Source organism: Mixophyes fleayi, chromosome 5, assembly GCF_038048845.1.
Source record: "Mixophyes fleayi isolate aMixFle1 chromosome 5, aMixFle1.hap1, whole genome shotgun sequence".
Lineage (NCBI taxonomy): Eukaryota > Metazoa > Chordata > Amphibia > Anura > Limnodynastidae > Mixophyes > Mixophyes fleayi.
Genome location: NC_134406.1, coordinates 116,697,614 through 116,716,972, shown reverse-complemented (window position 1 = coordinate 116,716,972; position 19,359 = coordinate 116,697,614). Strand labels below are relative to the sequence as shown.

Here is a 19,359-nt window from a genome sequence, read left to right as displayed (position 1 = left end):
AGTGAAACAGCATCAGATTACTTCGTTAGAGCTATAGCAGCGATAACACGGTTCACTGGGATATCAAACATAGGTGAGGACCCACATCACAGGGAAGTAGCTGTAGGAGTACTAATGGATGGTCTTAGGGAAAATGTAAAAATCAGAGTACAAACCACATTACCTAATTGGAGAGGCATCACAGTAGATTCTCTTAGGGAGTCTGCTGTGGAGCATGACAAAAACCTTTTTAGATAAAAGGAAGAGAAAAGTGATCGGTTAATGACGGTGAGTATACAGGCTCTAGAGGGGATGCATACACGACCACCAGCATACAACCCGCATTACAGGAAACATAGATTGATCAAATGTTTCAACTGTAATGAAGAAGGACACGTTAGGAGGGATTGTAAAAAGGACAGATACAACCCTAGAGGTGGGACACATAGATATGCTCCAAGGAAGAATTCACATAGACTAGAAGACTCACATCTACCTGCACATATTATAGCAGCAAATGCTGTGCGGGAAAGCGATAGTCAGCGCTAGGGGTCAGGTCATACCTGTAGTCTACAGCCAGTGAGGTTAACAGAGAGTATGAGAGAAGAACCAACAATGATAGTTGACATAGCTGGTAGGAAACAAACTTTTCTTGTAGATACAGGGGCGGCCAGATCTGTGATAACCTCTCCTTTCAATCTACAGGTGACCAGTAAGACTATTCCAGCTATGGGGGTAACGGGAAGAGTGTTACATTATCCTCTAACTAAACCCGCTGAAGTTACTATCGGGCCCTTGCATACTAAGCATTCGTTTCTCTTAGCTGCAGCGGCTCCTACTAACTTGCTAGGGAGAGACTTGTTATGTAAAATGGAATGTGTCATATACTGTACTTCAGATGGTGTGTTCTTAGATATACCAGAGAAAGTCGCGCATGAGGTACAGGATATATTGGACACCCCTCAAAGGTTAATGTTGCACTCTACCATTGTAGAACAAAGTCCATCTCAAGTAAAGGGGAAATACCAGGTTCACTATGGACCAGAGATGGACAGGACACTGGATTGATGGCAAACGTAGCCCCTGTCATGGTAAATCTAAAAAGTGGTAGGATAGCTCCAAAAATCCCACAGTATTCATTAAAACCGGAGGTGGAATTAGGGGTATATCCTGTTATTGAAAGGCTGTTGCAACAAGGGATTTTAATCCGTACATCGAGCACAGCAAATAGTCCCATTTTCCCTGTGAAGAAGAGTGGGGGGAGGGGCTATAGATTAGTCCAGGACTTAAGGGGAATTAATAAAGTTGTTGAGAGCCAATTCCCCGTAGTGCCGAATCCAGCTGTCATCCTCATGCAGATTCCACCGTCTGCTAGTCATTTTACTGTCATTGATCTATGTTCTGCTTTCTTCTCAGTCCCTCTTCACCCTGACTGCCAGTACCTATTTGCATTCTCCTACCGGGGAGTGCAATACACATGGACAAGACTACCCCAGGGGTTCATTGACAGCCCCAGTATTTTCTCCCAAGCCTTACATGACTGTTTGCAATCCTTTCAACCCTGCAATGGGTCTGTTCTAATTCAATATGTGGACGATTTGTTGCTGTGCTCTGATTCTTTTATGTCATGTTTACATGATACTAAATTGTTGTTGCTATATCTCTCACAAACAGGGCACAAGGTGGCAAAGGACAAGTTACAGCCATGTCAGACTAAGGTCAAATACTTAGGGCACTGTCTCACCCAGGGGCTAAGACATCTGACGACTGACAGAATTGAGGCCATACAACACATGACTCTGCCACAGAGCCAGAAACAAATTCGTACCTTCTTGGGGATGTGTGGATACTGTAGATCCTGGATCCCAGGTTTTTCTATTCTGGCATTACCATTGCAGGAGCTAGCCTCTTCCTCGAAACCAGAACGTGTCGTACACACAGAAGAGTCAGAGCAAGTGTTCTTTAATCTCAAAGATAGTCTGACTAGAGCACCTGCATTGGGAATACCTGATTATGAAAAGCCTTTTGAGCTATACTGTACGGAAGCTGATGGTTGTGCAGCAGGTGTCCTCACACAGAAACATGGTGACGCTAGCAGACCGGTAGCATACTACAGTGCACAATTTGACACTGTGGCAAGATCACTCCCAACATGTCTCAGAAGTGTAGCAGCAACTGCTCTTCTAGTAAGTAAGAGCGAGGACGTAGTATTAGGACATAATTCAACTGTCTATACACCCCATGTTGTATCATATCTGTTAAATTCAGCTCAAACCAGACATGTTTCTTCAGCTAGATTCACAAAGTGGGAACTAGCTCTGATGGCACCCTCACACATCACCATCAAACGATGTAGCACCTTATATCCAGCTACATACCTTCCATATGTGTCTCTAGAGACACAAAGGGTGGGAGGAAAGGAGACCCTGGTTGATGATGAGTTAGGCAAGACTACTGATACGCATGATTGTATGGAACACCTGAACCAGACCTTTACTGCAAGGCCTGACATACGTGACACCCCCTTAGAAAATGTAGATTTTACGTTTTATACAGACGGTGTCACGGGCACAAGGTGTTCTGCACAGGATTTCACTAGATGACTTTGCTTACCAGAGGGGCGGAGTTTGCACAGCGGTCCTCTAACAGTAGGGTGAATAGTGAAACGTATATAACAGCAGTTGGAGTGAGGATGCCAATGAAGCAGATGAATAGTCAGTGACTTGCAGCGATATAGATAGATGAGTCAGCGACTTGCAGCTATATAGGTAGATGAGTCAGCGACTTGCAGCTATATAGGTAGATGAGTCAGCGACTTGCAGCTATAATGGAAAGGCAGGTTTAACCACGGAGACTAGAGTGGACGTGCACAGGTGAAGGAAGGTAACGGGTAGTCAGTGGTCTGCGTATAGCAAGTTGTACCACTGCTGTGATGAGAAGACTTGTCCAGGTGCAGGTAGGTAGCGGGGAAGTCAGTGGTCTGCGTACAGCAAGTTGTACCACTGCTATGGTGAGAAGACTTGTCCAGGTGCAGGTAGGTAGTGGGGAAGTCAGTGGTCTGCATACAGCAAGTTGTACCACTGCTATGGTGAGAAGACTTGTCCAGGTGCAGGTAGGTAGCGGGGAAGTCAGTGGTCTGCGTACAGGAAGTTGTACCACTGCTAGTAAATGAGGACTTGTACTGGTGCTGATAAGTGAATACAGGGAAAGAGTCAATAACTGAATGAGGACAATGAGAGCACAGAGGAACCTCTCCAAACGGGTAGGCAGCGTTATCGCTAATAGTCTATGGTGATTTGTATACCACTGCTCAGTAGAGAGGCTTGTATCAAGCGGATAGGCAGAGTATCAGCCAAAGTCTATAGCGGGTATGGATACCGCTGTTTGAGAAGAGGAGCTTGTCCTAAGCGGATATGCAAAGTAACAGTAGATAGTCAATAACGAGTGAGCATACCGCTGATGAGTAGAGAAGCTTGTCCACGAGAATATGAAGACACAGCAGGAGCGTTGAACGGCTGTAGCGAGTATGGGAGTTGCAGGTGAGCAGAGTAGATAATCCAACAGGCAGCTGAGAACACGAGCAGGATGCAGGAGTCAGTAGCGGGTATGAGAACCGCTGATGAGCGGGGCAGGTGATCCAGCAGACAACTGAGGACATGAGCAGGATACAGGAGTAAAAGCGGGTATGGAAACCACCGATGAGTAGAGCAGGTAATCAGCAGGAAACTGAAGACACTAGCAGAACACAGGAGACACCTTCAGAGACTCACAGGGAATGAGACTCAAGATCAGGCCACGATGTAATGAGCACAGGTGCTTTAAATAGGGAGAGGTGCCTGATCCACCAATTAGGTTAAAAGCAAAAGGTCATAAGTTCTTGGATGCTGCGCATGCGCAGTCCATCAAGATGGCGGACGGCCGCGGCTCAGGACAGACGCCGGCAGGAAGGCTAGAGAACCACGCACCAGTGCAGAGGCACTCACGGTCCGGTGAGTAAGAGTAGCCCCCCTTTTAAAGGTGGGCACAGAACACTTGGAGCCGGGTTTGCCCAGATACTTGGAGTAGAATCTTTTTAAAAGAGCTGGAGCGTTGAGATCATCTGCGCGGATCCAAAAACGCTCTTCTGGGCCAAAGCCCTTCTAATGCACGAGGAAGCGAAGAACTCCTCGCGAAATTTTAGCATCTAAAATATGAGTAATTTCAAACTCCTCCTCTTGATGAACTTGTACTGGCCATGGTGCTGAAGGAGGAACAGAGAAACGGTTGATGATAAGAGGCTTGAGTAATGACACATGGAAGGCGTTGGAGATACGAAGGTTCTTAGGTAATAGTAGTTTGAAGCACACCGGATTTATCACCTGAGTGATTTTATATGGACCAATGAAACAAGGAGTAAACTTCATGGACGGAACCTTCAAGCGAATATTTTTGGTAGAAAGCCATACGCGGTCTCCAATTTTAAGTGGTGGAATAGCTCGCCTCTTTTTATCAGCAAAACACTTGTATCTGGCAGATGTTTTCTTCAGGCAGGATTTAACCTGAGACCAGATATTTTTGAAGCTCTGACAAACACTCTCCACTGCAGGAACTTGGGTGGGAGGGAGGGCAGGAAATTCTGGGAAAGACGGATGGTGACCGTATACCACAAAGAATGGGCTTTTTGAAGATGATTCGTGATACATGTTGTTATGGGCGAATTCAGCCCATGGAAGTAAATCTCCTCAGTTGTCTTGGTTGGCTGAAGAGAACATCCTTATGAAAGTCTCGAGATCTTGGTTGACTCTCTCGGTCTGTCAATTTGATTGAGGATGGTAGGAGGATGATAGTGACAATCGGATACCCAAGGTCTTGCAAAGGGCTCGCCAGAATCTAGAGACGAATTGCACTCCTCTATCCGAAACAATCTCAGATGGACATCCATGAATTCGGAAGATCTCCTTGATAAAATGATCAGCCAGAGTAGATGAGGAAGGTAAACCGGTCAAAGGAACAAAATGTGCCATTTTTGAAAATCTATCCACTACTACCCAGATGGTATTGCACTTTTTACTAGGAGGAAGATCGGTGACAAAGTCCATACTAATATGGGTCCAAGGTTTGGAAGGAATTGGTAGTGGTTGAAGTAATCCCGCCGGTGTTCTGCGGGGGGTCTTAAACTGGGAACACACCTCACACGCAGACACAAATTCTTTGACATCTCTCCTCATAGAGGGCCACCAGTAGCTTCGAGAAAGGACTTCTAACGTCTTGCATTCACCCGAATGTCCAGAAAACCATGAGGAGTGATAACATGATAATATTTTTCTCTGAAGAGATGGAGGCACGAGTGTTCTCCCAAATGGTAGCACCTTGGTGGAAGAAGTGGCCAGAGTCACACATTTGGGATCCAATATAGGATGATTAGGACAATCATCAACGTCTGAGGACACCTCATACGCCCGAGATAATGCGTCTGCTTTCCTATTCTTGGAAGCTGGTTTAAAGGTTATGATGAGCTCAAAGGGGAAAAGAAAAGTGACCATCTTGCTTGACGAGGATTCAAACATTGGGCTGAGTGTAAGTATAACAGGTTTTTGTGATCCGTAAAAATAGTTACAGGATGACGAGCTCATTCCAGCAGATATCTCCACTCCTTTAATGCTGCTTTTATGGCCAGCAACTCCTTGTCCTCGATAGTGTAATTTCTCTCCACAGGTAGAAGACCTCGAGAGTAGAAGGCACAAGAATGGAATTTTTGTTGCTCCGACCTTTGAGATAGTATGGCCCCTAGGCCAACATTAGAGGCGTCAACTTCCAAAAAGAAAGGAAGGGTCACGTCAGGCTGTTGAAGAACAGGAGCGGAAGAGAAGGACTTCTTGAGGAACTGGAAAGCTTGAAGGGCCTTGGAGGACCATTGTTTAGTGTTAGCTCCCTTCCGGGTCAGAGCCACTATAGGAGAAGCGATGGAAGAAAAACCTTGAATAAAACGTCTGTAGTAGTTTGCAAAACCTAAAAAACGTTGAATTGCTCTGAGAGTAGTTGGCTGGGGCCAACATAATACAGCATTCACCTTTTCAGGATCCATCTTGAGACCAACACCGGACACAATGTATCCCAAGAGTGGAATCTGGGATAACTCAAAGGAACATTTTTCTAATTTGCAGAATAAGGAGTTTCTCCGGAGTCTGGAAAGGACCTCTGCCACATGTTGATGATGAGTGGGCAGATCCTGAGAAAAGATTAATATGTCGTCCAGATAGACGACAACACAGACATATAACAAGTCCCGGAAGATCTCATTCACGAAACCCTGGAAGACAGCGGGGGCGTTACACAACCCGAATGGCATAACTAGATATTCATAATGGCCATCCCTGGTATTAAAAGCTGTCTTCCATTCGTCTCCAGACTTGATCCGGATTAAGTTGTAAGCGCCTCGAAGATCAAGTTTGGTGAATATCCGGGCTCCTTTAATGCGATCAAAGAGTTCGGTAATTAGTGGAATAGGGTGCCAATTTTTGATCGTAATGGCGTTGAGACCACGATAATCTATACAGGGGCGTAATGATCCATCCTTTTTCTTCACAAAAAAGAACCCCGCTCTAGCTGGAGAAGTGGAAGGTTGGATAAATCCTCGCTGGAGGTTCTCCTTGATATACTCAGATGTTGCTTGAGTCTCTGGTAACGAAAGTGGATACACACGACCCCTAGGAGGATTCTTGCCAGGTTGCAAGTCAATCGGACAATCCCACGCCCGATCAGGAGGAAGGCGTTCGGACTGGATCTTATCGAACACATCCGAGAAGGAAGCATACTGTGGAGGAAGACCCGGTGGACAGGGTGTAATGGAAGACTTCATCATCATCATCACCATTTATTTATATAGCGCCACTGATTCCGCAGCGCTGTACAGAGAACTCATTCACATCAGGCCCTGCCCCATTGGAGCTTACATTCTAAATTCCCTAACATACACACACACACAGACTAGGGTCAATTTTGATAGCAGCCAATTAACCTACCAGTATGTTTTTTTGGAGTGTGGGAGGAAACCGGAGCACCCAGGGGAAACCCACGCAAACACAGGGAGAACATACAAACTTCACACAGATAAGTCCATGGTCGGGATTTGAACTCATGACCCCAGCGCTGTGAGGCAGAAGTTCTAACCACTTCGCCACCGTGCTGCCCTTATTTACTTATTTACTTTGAGAGGAACGACTTGAGACAAACATCTATGATGACAATCCGGACCCCAGGAAGTGACTTGAGGAGTGTTCCAGTCAATCTGAGGTGAATGAAGTTGAAGCCATGGAAGGCCAAGTACAATGGGACTGGTGGTAACAGGAAGGACCAGCAAGGAAATTTTCTCCTGGTGTAAAGCTCCGATTTGAAGGGTCAATGGAGCCGTACATTGAGTGATAAGTCCATTAATTATGCGTGAACCATCGATAGCAGTGACAGCTATAGGTGCTTTTAAAGGAATCACTGGTAGGGACCATTGATTCACTAGAGAACTAGAGATAAAGTTTCCAGCAGCTCTAGAATCTAGAAGTGCTTGAGACAAAAACGAGTTGATAGCAAAGGAAACGGTAACATCAAAAGCACAGATTTTAGCATCCATAGAAGTTGGAGAGGACTCCAGGGACCCTAACCTAACCTCTCCAGAACTGGTTAGGGCCTGGTATTTCCCGACTTCCTAGGGCATGAGTTCAGCATGTGAGTAGAGTCAGCGCAATAGATACAGAGTCTATTCTTCACTCGTCTGTCACTCACCGGACTGTGAGTGCCATTTCCCGTGTGTTCAGGAACCGTGGCCGTCCGCCATCCTGAGGGTCTGCGCATGTGCAGCCCTTATCAAACCTTCAGTACCTGTTGCTTTTAATTGATTGGATGATCAGGCAACCCTCCCTATTTAAACCACCTGTGATCATTATCTGGTTGCCTGATCTTGGAGTCTCATTCCCCATGAGCCTCTGAAGGTGTTCCTGTGTTTCCTCGTGTATTCAGCTCCTGCTGATTCCTGTTTACTGCTATTGTGGTTTCCAGACCACTTCAACTCTCCTGTGTTCATCGTGCCTGCACTCAGCTGATTCCTATCTGCTACTACAACCGGACTCCAGTTCGTCTCAACTCTCCTGTGGTCAGCGTGTCTGCTCTCCGCTGCCTCCGTTACTACTACAGAGTTCCAGATCGTCTCAACTCTCCTGTGTTTATCGTGTCAGCTCTTCGCTGCCTCCGTTACTACTACAGGGTTCCAGACCGCCTCTACTCTCCCGTGTTCAGCGTGCCTTCTCTCCCCTGCCTCCACCACTACTACTGGATACCAGACAGCCTCAACTCTCCCGTGTTCATCATGTTTCCAGTTTCACTTACTACTGCTTCCTGAGTATTGCTTCGTTGATTCTGGATTACCTGCCGTGCGCTGCACCAACCTGATTACCGCTTCCACCCTCCAGTGGTCTCTCCTCCTGCCGGCCTTCAGCCGTTCAGGTATCCCTGCACGTCTCTCTGACAGCTTGCTCTCCTGAACCGCGGTATGCATACTTTCCATTGACTTTGCTTTTGTATTGCATATCCATCTGGACTGAGTTGTGTTCTTCTCCGGAGCCTCCTATCCACTGAAGCTATTGTTACCATTGACTTTGTTTCCTATTGCCTGGATAGCTATTGTGACTTTGTATACTTCAAGCAGCGCTTGTCAGTTATTGTTGTATTGTGGATATCATCGTGGGATCAAGTTCTGTGTGCCCCGTGTATACTCTGCTTTACATTCATCTCCTCGTGCCCCTCCTCACATATATATAGCAGTGGTACAACTTGCTGACGCAGACCACTGACTCCTGTTCCCTGTGAAACCAGTTTCAAGTATCCTCTCACATAAGCAGTGGTACAACTTGCTATACGCAGACCACTGACTTCCCCGTTACCTACTTTCACCTGGACTCCATTCCTTCACTATAGACAGCGGTACAACTTGCTATACGCAGACCGCTGACTCTCACTACCTTCTCGATACTCCTGGACATTCCTCCTCACTATAGCAGTGGTACAACTTGCTATACGCAGACCACTGACTTTCCTCACGTTTACTTGTCCATCTGGTTCCTCGTGTACATACATCTACTCATTACCAGTTGCTGCTAGTCATAGACTTTCCTTGAGCATTCTCTCACCATCTGCTGATTCTCCTGTTCCGTTGTCACCCTGCTACCAGAGAACCATAGTACCAGCTATATTACTCTGGTAAGTCCATCATCTGGTGATATCCTGGGCAAAGACTCCTAGTGCCCGTGACATCGTCGCTCCCTCTCTTCAGATGTTAGTTTAGAGCGTCCTACCTCCATGGGTTCTACTGGAGGTGGAAGATGAAGAACTTGGGATGCTGAGCGAACAGGCGCTTTGGAGGAAGTTACTCTTTCGGAATCTCTCTCACGAAACCTCATGTCTACACGATGGCATAGAGAAATCAAATCATCCAAGGGGGAGGGTAACTCTTGTGAGGTCAGTGCATCTTTGATCTTGTCGGCAAGCCCCTGCCAGAAGGCGGCTATCAGCGCCTCAGTGTTCCACTGGAGCTCGGAGGCAAGGATCCGAAATTGGATGATGTACTGAGCTACAGACCGAGATCCTTGGCGTAGTCGGAGAATACTGGAAGCTGCAGAGATAACAAGACCAGGTTCATCAAAGATTCTTCGAAACGTGGAAATAAACATGGCACTATCTTCCAGTAAGGGGTCATTTCTTTCCCACAGAGGGGAGGCCCATGCGAGAGCCTGTCCGGAAAACAAAGAGATGAGATAGGCCACTTTGGAACGATGAGTAGAAAAGTTATGAGGTTGAAGTTCAAAATGAATGGAACATTGGTTAAGAAATCCCCTGCAGGTTTTGGGGTCTCCATCATACTTAGAAGGAGTAGGCAGGTGTAGCGTGGAAGCGGTAGACACCTGGGATGGCACTGGGGAAGAAGACGGAGGTACTGGATGGTCAACAGTTGCTGCTACATTTTGCTCAGGGATCCCTCAGGAGGCTAGAGCCTGACAACATTAAAACAACTGTTGCTGTCGAACATCTTGTTGTTGAATTCGAGTAACAAGGTACTGCAGCATCTCTTTAGCTGTTGGTTCCAATCCTGGGTCTGTCATGGCCTGATCTTACTGTCACGGCACTAGGAGTTCTGCCCAGGATTTCACCAGATGACTTTGCTAACCAGAGGGGCGGAGTTTGCACAGCGGTCCTCTAACAGTAGGGTGAATAGTGAAACATATATAACAGCAGTAGGCGTGAGGATGCCAATGAAGCAGATGAATAGTCAGTGACTTGCAGCGATATAGATAGATGAGTCAGTGACTTGCAGCTATATAGGTAGATGAGTCAGCGACTTGCAGCTATATAGGTAGATGAGTCAGCAACTTGCAGCTATAGTGGAAAGGCAGGTTTAATCACGGAGACCAGAGTGGACGTGCACAGGTGAAGGAAGGTAACGGGTAGTCAGTGGTCTGCGTATAGCAAGTTGTACCACTGCTATGGTGAGAAGACTTGTCCAGGTGCAGGTAGGTAGCGGGGAAGTCAGTGGTCTGCGTACAGCAAGTTGTACCACTGCTATGGTGAGAAGACTTGCCCAGGTGCAGGTAGGTGGCGGGGAAGTCAGTGGTCTGCGTACAGCAAGTTGTACCACTGCTATGGTGAGAAGACTTGTCCAGGTGCAGGTAGGTAGCGGGGAAGTCAGTGGTCTGCGTACAGCAAGTTGTACCACTGCTATGGTGAGAAGACTTGTCCAGGTGCAGGTAGGTAGCGGGGAAGTCAGTGGTCTGCGTACAGCAAGTTGTACCACTGCTAGTAAGTGAGGACTTGTACTGGTGCTGATAAGTTGTTGCAGTCGTATAATTGGATGAACGAAAGTATATTGGTTTAATATTGGTTTTTGCTGTGTGTATTGCGAAGCGTATGCCACGTAACACATGGCGTGATGCGATGGCACGGTAAAATACGCACGCACACACTCGCATTACAACATTTAGTTATTTATACAATTCATATCGGTTCCGTTACACTGTAATTTATGAGCAGATAGCATTTGGTTTATTATTAGTTTATATAATATGATTATATGTACATTTTAGTGTTAGTAAAGGTTTAGGTTATAGGAAAGGTGTCATGCCTGATATCATATTTAAGCCCTATTTATCAGCAGCTGTCCGGTGCAGTTGGTGAAGAGATCGCACATTGCATACTTTAGTTATTGATATTAGGGAATAAACCTTTGTATGATGCTGGCTATGAAAGGAGCAGACCTCCTGGAGAGACAACCCCCTCCTTTGGATTCCTTAGATTGAATCAGCCTATGAACTGATTACCCTGAAGCCACCCTGTGCCTGGACCTACGGAAGCAAGCTACGTCATCTCTATTGTTCACAATGAAACACTGACTGTATATATTAGCTGCATCCCCCATCAGGGTCAGTCAACTCTGACCACAGTTATCTAACAGATACACTGTTCCATTGGGACCCATGGAAGCGCAGCGATTGCAGCGGTATGTATGTATGTAACTTTTGGTATTGGCTGTGCTGTACTGTACTGTATTATAATATGTTAACGTATTGAATTGTTGACTATTTACATCTGCTAAAATAAACCACCCTGTGCTTTGGACACACATACAATTGATTGAGCAATGCTTATTTTAAAACGATAAAATTACTTTAATAAAATGAATACAGGGAAAGAGTCATAATCTGAATGAGGACAATGAGAGCACAGAGGAACCTCTCCAAATGGGTAGGCAGCGTTATCGCTAATAGTCTATGGTGATTTGTATACCACTGCTCAGTAGAGAGGCTTGTATCAAGCGGATAGGCAGAGTATCAGCCAAAGTCTATAGCGGGTATGGATACCGCTGTTTGAGAAGAGGAGCTTGTCCTAAGCGGATATGCAAAGTGACAGTGGATAGTCAATAACGAGTGAGCATACCGCTGATGAGTAGAGAAGCTTGTCCACGAGAATATGAAGACACAGCAGGAGCGTTGAACAGCTGTAGCGGGTATGGAAGCTGCAGGTGAGCAGAGTAGATAATCCAACAGGCAGCTGAGAACACGAGCAGGATGCAGGAGTCAGTAGCGGTATGAGAACCGCTGATGAGCGGAGCAGGTGATCCAGCAGACAACTGATGACATGAGCAGGATACAGGAGTAATAGCGGGTATGGAAACCACCGATGAGTAGAGCAGGTAATCAGCAGGAAACTGAAGACACTAGCAGAACACAGGAGACACCTTCAGAGACTCACAGGGAATGAGACTCAAGATCAGGCCACGATGTAATGAGCACAGGTGCCTTAAATAGGGAGAGGTGCTTGATCCACCAATTAGGTTAAAAGCAAAAGGTCATAAGTTCTTGGATGCTGCGCATGCGCAGTCCATCAAGATGGCGGACGGCCGCGGCTCAGGACAGATGCCGGCAGAAAAGACTAGAGAACCACGCACCAGCGCAGAGGCACTCACAGTCCGGTGAGTGACAGACGGGAGTTGTCATAGACAGACAGAGATGGGAGAACTATGTACTGGTTACGCTGTTGTAGATGATCAGGATGTGGTAGAAGCTGAACCCCTTGACCCACCTCACTCAGCCCAAGTGGCGGAACTAGTAGCATTAAAGAGAGTGTGTGAGTTGGCAGAAGGTAAATCAGCTAATATATATATACTGATTCTAGGTACGCCTTCGGGGTAGTGCATGATTTTGTGGCCCTTTGGCGTCTTAGAAACTTTACGACAGCAGCAGGTACGCCAGTGGCACACTCACAACACATAAAAGGACTTTTGACAGCGATACAGTTACCCAAGACGGTAGCCGTCATAAAGTGCAAAGCCCATACCTCTGAAGAAGACCCGGTGTCATTGGGCAATAATAGGGCGGACGAAGCTGCTAAATGGGCAGCAGTGCAACCTATGACTGTATCGACCGAGACTATGATGGTTTTTCAGACATTAGACATGCAGAAATTAATTGAAATGCAAGATTTGTGTTCCCTGAAGGAAAAGGCGGTCTGGAAGGCGAAGGGATGTGTTCAAGAGTCCTCAGGACTCTGGAGGGATGGACAAGGTAAGCCTGTAGCTCCCCAAACGTACTATCCAAGCCTGGCTGAAGCAGCACACGGTCTGACTCACCTGGGTAAAGAAGGTATGTGCAAACTGGTGAGTCCTCTCAGGCTGGTAAGAAAGTAATGTTATGTCTTACTTGTTTGAGGAAAAATGTCGGGAAAACTATTCCAACTGAGCCATCCCACATCCCTCCTACAGAGGGACCTTTTCAGGTAATACAATTTGACTATATCCAATTACCACCGTGCAGGAATCTAAAGTATGTGTTAGTATGTATTGATGTGTTTTCCGGTTGGGTAGAAGCATATCCGGCAGCCTCTAATACTGCTGTGTTCACTGCAAAGAAAATTGTACAAGAGTTTGTGTGTAGGTTCGGTATCCCTAGAATCATTGAAAGTGATAGGGGTACCCACTTTACTGGTGATATCTTCCAAAATCTGTGTAAGCTCATGGGAATCAGTAGCAGACTTCACACCCCTTACCGACCACAAGCCAGTGGTAAGGTGGAAAGAGTAAATGGTACTATAAAGAACAAGCTTGGTAAGATAATGGCTGAAACTGGGTTGGCGTGGCCTGAAGCTTTGCCACTAGTCCTCCATAGCATTCGAACCACTCCTAGACCTCCTCTTGATCTGTCCTCCTTTGAGATACTGTTCGGCCGACAACCTTATTTGATCGTGAGTCCACAAGACGACTTGAAGTGTAATAATGAAGTGACTGTACAATATCTTATAAAAATGAGCAGACAGCTAAAGCAACAACAACTAAAAATGCTGTCACCTGGTATGCCAGAAACGAACTGTCATGATGTTGAACCTGGGGACTATGTTATGATCCGCAATTTCTTACGTTCAGGTTGTTTAACAGAAAAGGTCTGCTAGCTCAGGATCTCGGAGACAGTGTGAGGGGCTATTGTCTGATGAGTATTGTATCTGCAAGTTCTGTGACTCCCTAGTTGAAGAGAGATGTATCCAGCGATGCCAGTTCACCGGTAATCTGAATGTGGACGGGCATCCTTTGGAGGATTATCACTCCTTGGTGGGTAAGGTTCTAAACCAAACCGAGTGCTGGGTGTGCTCTCACGTGCCGCAGGGGCAGCATAGGACTAGTGCCATTCCCTTTAAACTTCTCCGATGTACTCGAATTGAGGGGTTGAGGGCCATAGAAGGGAGGTACAATAACACTAGGTCCCCTAATCTGACGCTTCGACAATACTCCGTAGACTGATCTTTGCTGTGCCTAAATATCTCTCATGCAAAGCGTCTGGAGAATTGGGAAGCTGACCTATCAGATCAGACAATGGCTCGCCACGCTCATTTTGGAGGGAGACGTACAAGGTCACCAATAGGCAGGAATGTTGATGGAAGTCACAAATTAGGGCATATAACCAAACATAATAAAAGTATCCATTGGAAAAGTCTCTCTAGGTAATTGTAAGAATGTCATCCATGCTGACACGTGTCTAGAGCAAATGGAGACACTAGGCATGGGTAGTTTTATCAAAACCCTCTGTGATATAATTAATGGGCATACTGTTCCTTATGTTCTCCCTGATGATGTGTACTTTGTGTGTGGGAGGAAAGCTTATTCCTGGGTGACTCCGAGTTCCAAGGGCTTGTGTTTCTTAGCTAAACTGGTTCCTGAAATCATGACTATTACTCATGAAGAAATGGTTGGTATTCACAAGACTACATCACCACCATACATACACACACAGTATGAACACCGTGGCAAGAGAAATATGATTCCTGGTGAGGAACCCATAGCTACAAAATTGATTAGTGAAACCGCTGCTTTTCAAGTTATGGTTGCTCTAGATCTCACCAGGACCGCTCGGGGAACATTAAACTTTAAATATATCCAAGACCTAGCTAAATTAATAGACAATATCACGAGATGTATGATGACACTTTCAGGTATACTGGAAGGGAGCTACAAGCGTACAAGAAGGAGTTGGTGCAACATAGACTGGTACTAAATTATCTCACCTCTATTACTGGTGGGTACTGTGTGACACTGGCCACCCAGTTCGGTGTCAAATGTTGCACGTACATCACCAATAATACGGATGACCCTAAGGAGGTTATAGACCGGAAGATGGATGAAATTCTGCAACTGAAATGGGAATTTCAAAGGAACCATAATTCTTCGTTATATGAGGTCTGGGAAAAGGTGGCAGGTTGGTTCTCATGGTTGAACCCTGTGAAATGGTTCTCTGGTCTGGGGAATTGGGTACAGGAAATGGTTGCTAGTGTAGGTAAGCTCCTTCTCCTTATACTGGGTGTCATCTTAGCAATTGGTTTATGTGTCAAATGTGTTCCTACTGTGTTGAAGTGTGGAAAACAATCTTCTAAGAGAAACACTGAGAACGAGACTGAAAGGGTGGTACAAGATACCGAGATCATGGTCTGTGAAGAAGTGTTGTATAACCCTGAACTTGAAACGGTGATTAGGTGATAGTTTATTACACTATCAAAGGGTGGAACTGTCGAAGTCAGCAAATTGTATAAAGTCATTTCAATTAAAATCGAGCAAACTTGGTTATCTTTGTCTGAAAAGATGCGTATGGCACACTACGGCGTGGAAGGGCGTACGCAGCCGCAACATGTGGCAACAACAGTATTTACGCTTTTACATACACCAACACACACATTTGTAAAATAGTACACATTTATGGTAGTTGCAACACATAGTTATTTATGTCAAAATATAGTAGTGTTTATGTGTAATATTATAAGTTATATGCATTTCAGTAAAACATATGGTACAGGTTGAAGGAATCATGTCATCTGTGGTATCATATTAATCCCCTTTACATTTGCGACTGTCCGGTTCACTCTGCGAAGGGATCGCAGAGTGCATACGCAAGTTATTAATGTTAGGGAATTATGGACTATTATGGACTATTAAGACTATGAATCTTGGCGGGAAGATCGGAGCATATCCCCTGGAGAGATAACCCCCACCTTTGGATTCTTTAGGTTGAACTAGCCAATGATCGACAACCCCCTGGGCCTTCCTGAAACCTGAACCAAATAGAAGCAAGCTATACCATCTGCATTGTTTACTGTATCTCTGTGTGCATATAAGCAGCAGCTCCTCATCTAGTGTTAAGTCACCTTGACCACAGACTTCAGGACTGAATGACTGTTCACTGGATCCAGAGCGCCTGCGATAAGTAACGGCTGTACTTATTATTATTTCGCTTGAATATATTTCTGCTACTTTTTGGGAATAAATCTTTGTGCGTTGGAAACACAAATCGAGATTCGACAATCATTATTGGATAGCGACAAAACGCTCATAACACTTTTATACTGTCATGATTTTTCCCTGGCTGCAGTGCAGCATCTACTCCCTACAGGCTGCTGTGCCTTCCTCTGATCCTGCCTACATAGGGTTAAGCCTTGGTCATTACTCTTGGATCCTAAACATCTGGTCTTGCCTTTAAGAGACTGCCTTTCCCAGAAATCTGGGCCAGTTCCTCAATTGTCATTGCTGCTGGTCTCCCTGTAAAAACTCATGATGTGATCCTAACTTAGCTTCCTGATATTTGACTCTTGCTTGTTCCCATGTTTTGCACCTCCTTTTGTGATCCAGACCCCAGCTTCATTTGACCTTGCTCCTGCTTACCATCTGGTATTATTTTGGATATTCCTTTTGCCTGATTCTCCCGAGGATCACCCGATGCCTCCTGGCTAAACCTGGTAATCTAGTCTCCTTGTGCCTGCATTTTAAAAGTGCATATCTTTCTGCAAATACGCTGCATTACCAATTGATCATCTCTCTACAAGTTCCCTGCTTTTCCAAATGGTCAACTTTCTGCATCTTTCTGCAATTCAAGAGTGCTTACCTCAGCAAGAACTTTGCATTATCTAGTGCTTATTTTGTAATGCTTACGATTTTGTCGGTATCACCAGTTCTATATCTGGGGCTGGTTCTGAGATTCTAGGGCTCATTTCCAGTTCTGTGTATCTGTGTGTGGGTTCCAGGTCTGTGGCTGTTTCACAGTCCTGAGTTCTCCATTGATAGTCACATTTCTGAGTTCTGAGTTCCTGTCTCCAGTTCCAGCTCATTATGTTGTGAGTGCCCATGTGTTACACATTCTGAGTTCCTAACAGTGGGTTCTAGTTCCGTGTGCCTGGTTACAGGTACCGGAGTTGAGTTCCAATGAACAGTTCCAGAGTGTTGCTACGGCGAATTCCAGTTCCGTACTCTGGCGCAGACTCCTGACAATCTGCAAATGCATTCACCCTGTTGTGCGTGGTGTTCAGCTTCCCAGCTAAACCTTGCTATCCTGACAATCTGTATCTGCAGTCATCCTGTTGTGACTGGTCTCCAGCTTCCCAGACAAACTTGGCTATCCTATCAAACCTGTACCTGCAGTTAACCTGTTGTGCCAGGTATCCAGTACTCCTGTGCCTCAGCTAAACTGGGATCCTGTTTCAACAGACTTGTGTTAGCTGCCTTACCATTACTGCATCTCATTTTTGCCTGTGTTATATAAAACCACTTAATTTCAATCACATTACTCTCCATGGTCTTCATATAGGGAATCTTGACATGTACTGTGTTTTACAGATTTATCATACTTCTTCCTGTTGTTCTGCAATTATCTATTTTTTAACAATTTAACAACATTATTATTTAACAACAATTATCATTATCTAACAAAATTATTATGATTATTATGATTATTTCCTGATGGACAATCAAATGTAAATCCAGCACAAATATGAAATGATATAATTATATCTCAGAATGTAGTGCACATTTATTCTTTACAACTGAGGGATTAGACAACTAATGTATTGTTTTCTTAAAACCACAAATTATTAGTGAGTAAAAAGTATGCTTTGTTTCAAAATTGTTAAATTAAATCCAACAAATACTCATGCACTCACAATTTGATTTAGTGGGCTGGCAGGACCTGGTGGTCCAGGGCGTCCTGGAAGACCGGGCGGTCCTTGGATTCCAATGCCGCGATCACCCTAGAGCAGCACAATGCAGTTAAATATATAATAAAAGTTATAAAGGTTGCAGGTGATTACACAATACATATGCAACAGCCCAGAAATAGCTATGTAAAACACAGCAATCAAAACTGTAGTGTGTAGTGTATAACAATTAAAAAAATTATCAGGTTTTTTATCATATGATGTAAAGATAGTCATACATGTCACAATCCAAATATTTAATCGGATATATTTTATGGATTTGTTAAAGAATTAGCATGCCCCTTTGTGACAATAGACCCAATACATTCAAATGTAGATGACCAAACTGATCAATAATTAAATTAGGATGAAAATGTTGTCAAGAGGAATCAGGGTGAAAAGTATGCACTGTAATCTTGTCAGTAGCAACAATCCTATGACTGTCCTATGATGTCCATGCACTGCAAATCTTTTTTTAAACTCTAGTAGATCAAAATTGTAATTTGTATAAAGTTATCATTCATTTAGAGACTTACCATCCAATTTAAAATTATTGGATTTAAAAACAGATTCTATATTCATATTCTATATTCATAGATTCATATTCTATTGTTTGACTTGAGGAAACCAGAGAAATTTGTGTCAAAGCAGCTATATTGAACTTATCATATATTGATAATTTTATATTCTATTGTTCACTGGTAAGTAATACATCAACAGAGAACATACCTTTTCTCCTTTAGCTCCTGCTTTACCCTGCAGTCCTGGAATACCTTTCTCGCCCTAAAACAAAGTCGAATAACATTCTTAATAATTACTAGGTTTGTCTTTGTAATATTTACTTGGTAGACTTGTGCAACATCTATATGTTAAATATTACTGGTCTATAAAATCATGTGCCAAAAATACAAAAGCAAAATTAGGCTAAACGACCAATGACCAATGTCCCTAGAGTCATCATTAGTGATACAAACAGTAATTATACTTACACATAACTGCTATACTCCAGAGTTCAATCTTGGGACCAACATTGTGCAATTTTTTGGAATTAAAAGATCTATGGCTTTTTTTTGCATATCAGACAAAACTATGCAGTGTAATGATGTTTGCACATTATTACACTGCATAATGTTTACATAATGTAAACATTATGTAATAATAATGTTTGCATGTGATGTCTTATCCTTACAAGCAACCTACTAACTGGGAGATGAGGTCCAATATGGAAAAATGTAAAACTATACCACTGGAGCCTAAAATATTTATGCAATTTTAACACTAGAAGGAATATTGTTGAATGAACCCAAGAGGGAAAGATCTAAGGATACTAAGGATGTAGGTAGGACACAGACCTGGCAAAAGCAT

At 44.3% G+C, this 19,359-nt stretch overlaps 1 protein-coding gene across 3 annotated transcripts in view; it reads right to left on the bottom strand.

Moving 5' to 3' along the window:
- Window positions 1-19,359, bottom strand: part of COL15A1 (collagen type XV alpha 1 chain) — a 481,077-nt gene that overhangs the window by 162,726 nt on the left and 298,992 nt on the right. For all 3 annotated transcript variants that reach the window (XM_075212747.1, XM_075212748.1, XM_075212746.1), the window contains 2 exons: window positions 18,724-18,777; window positions 17,962-18,048 (listed from right to left, as the gene is read on the bottom strand). In XM_075212747.1, the coding sequence (XP_075068848.1) occupies window positions 17,962-18,048; window positions 18,724-18,777 (141 nt within the window). The remainder of the gene's footprint in view (window positions 1-17,961; window positions 18,049-18,723; window positions 18,778-19,359) is intronic.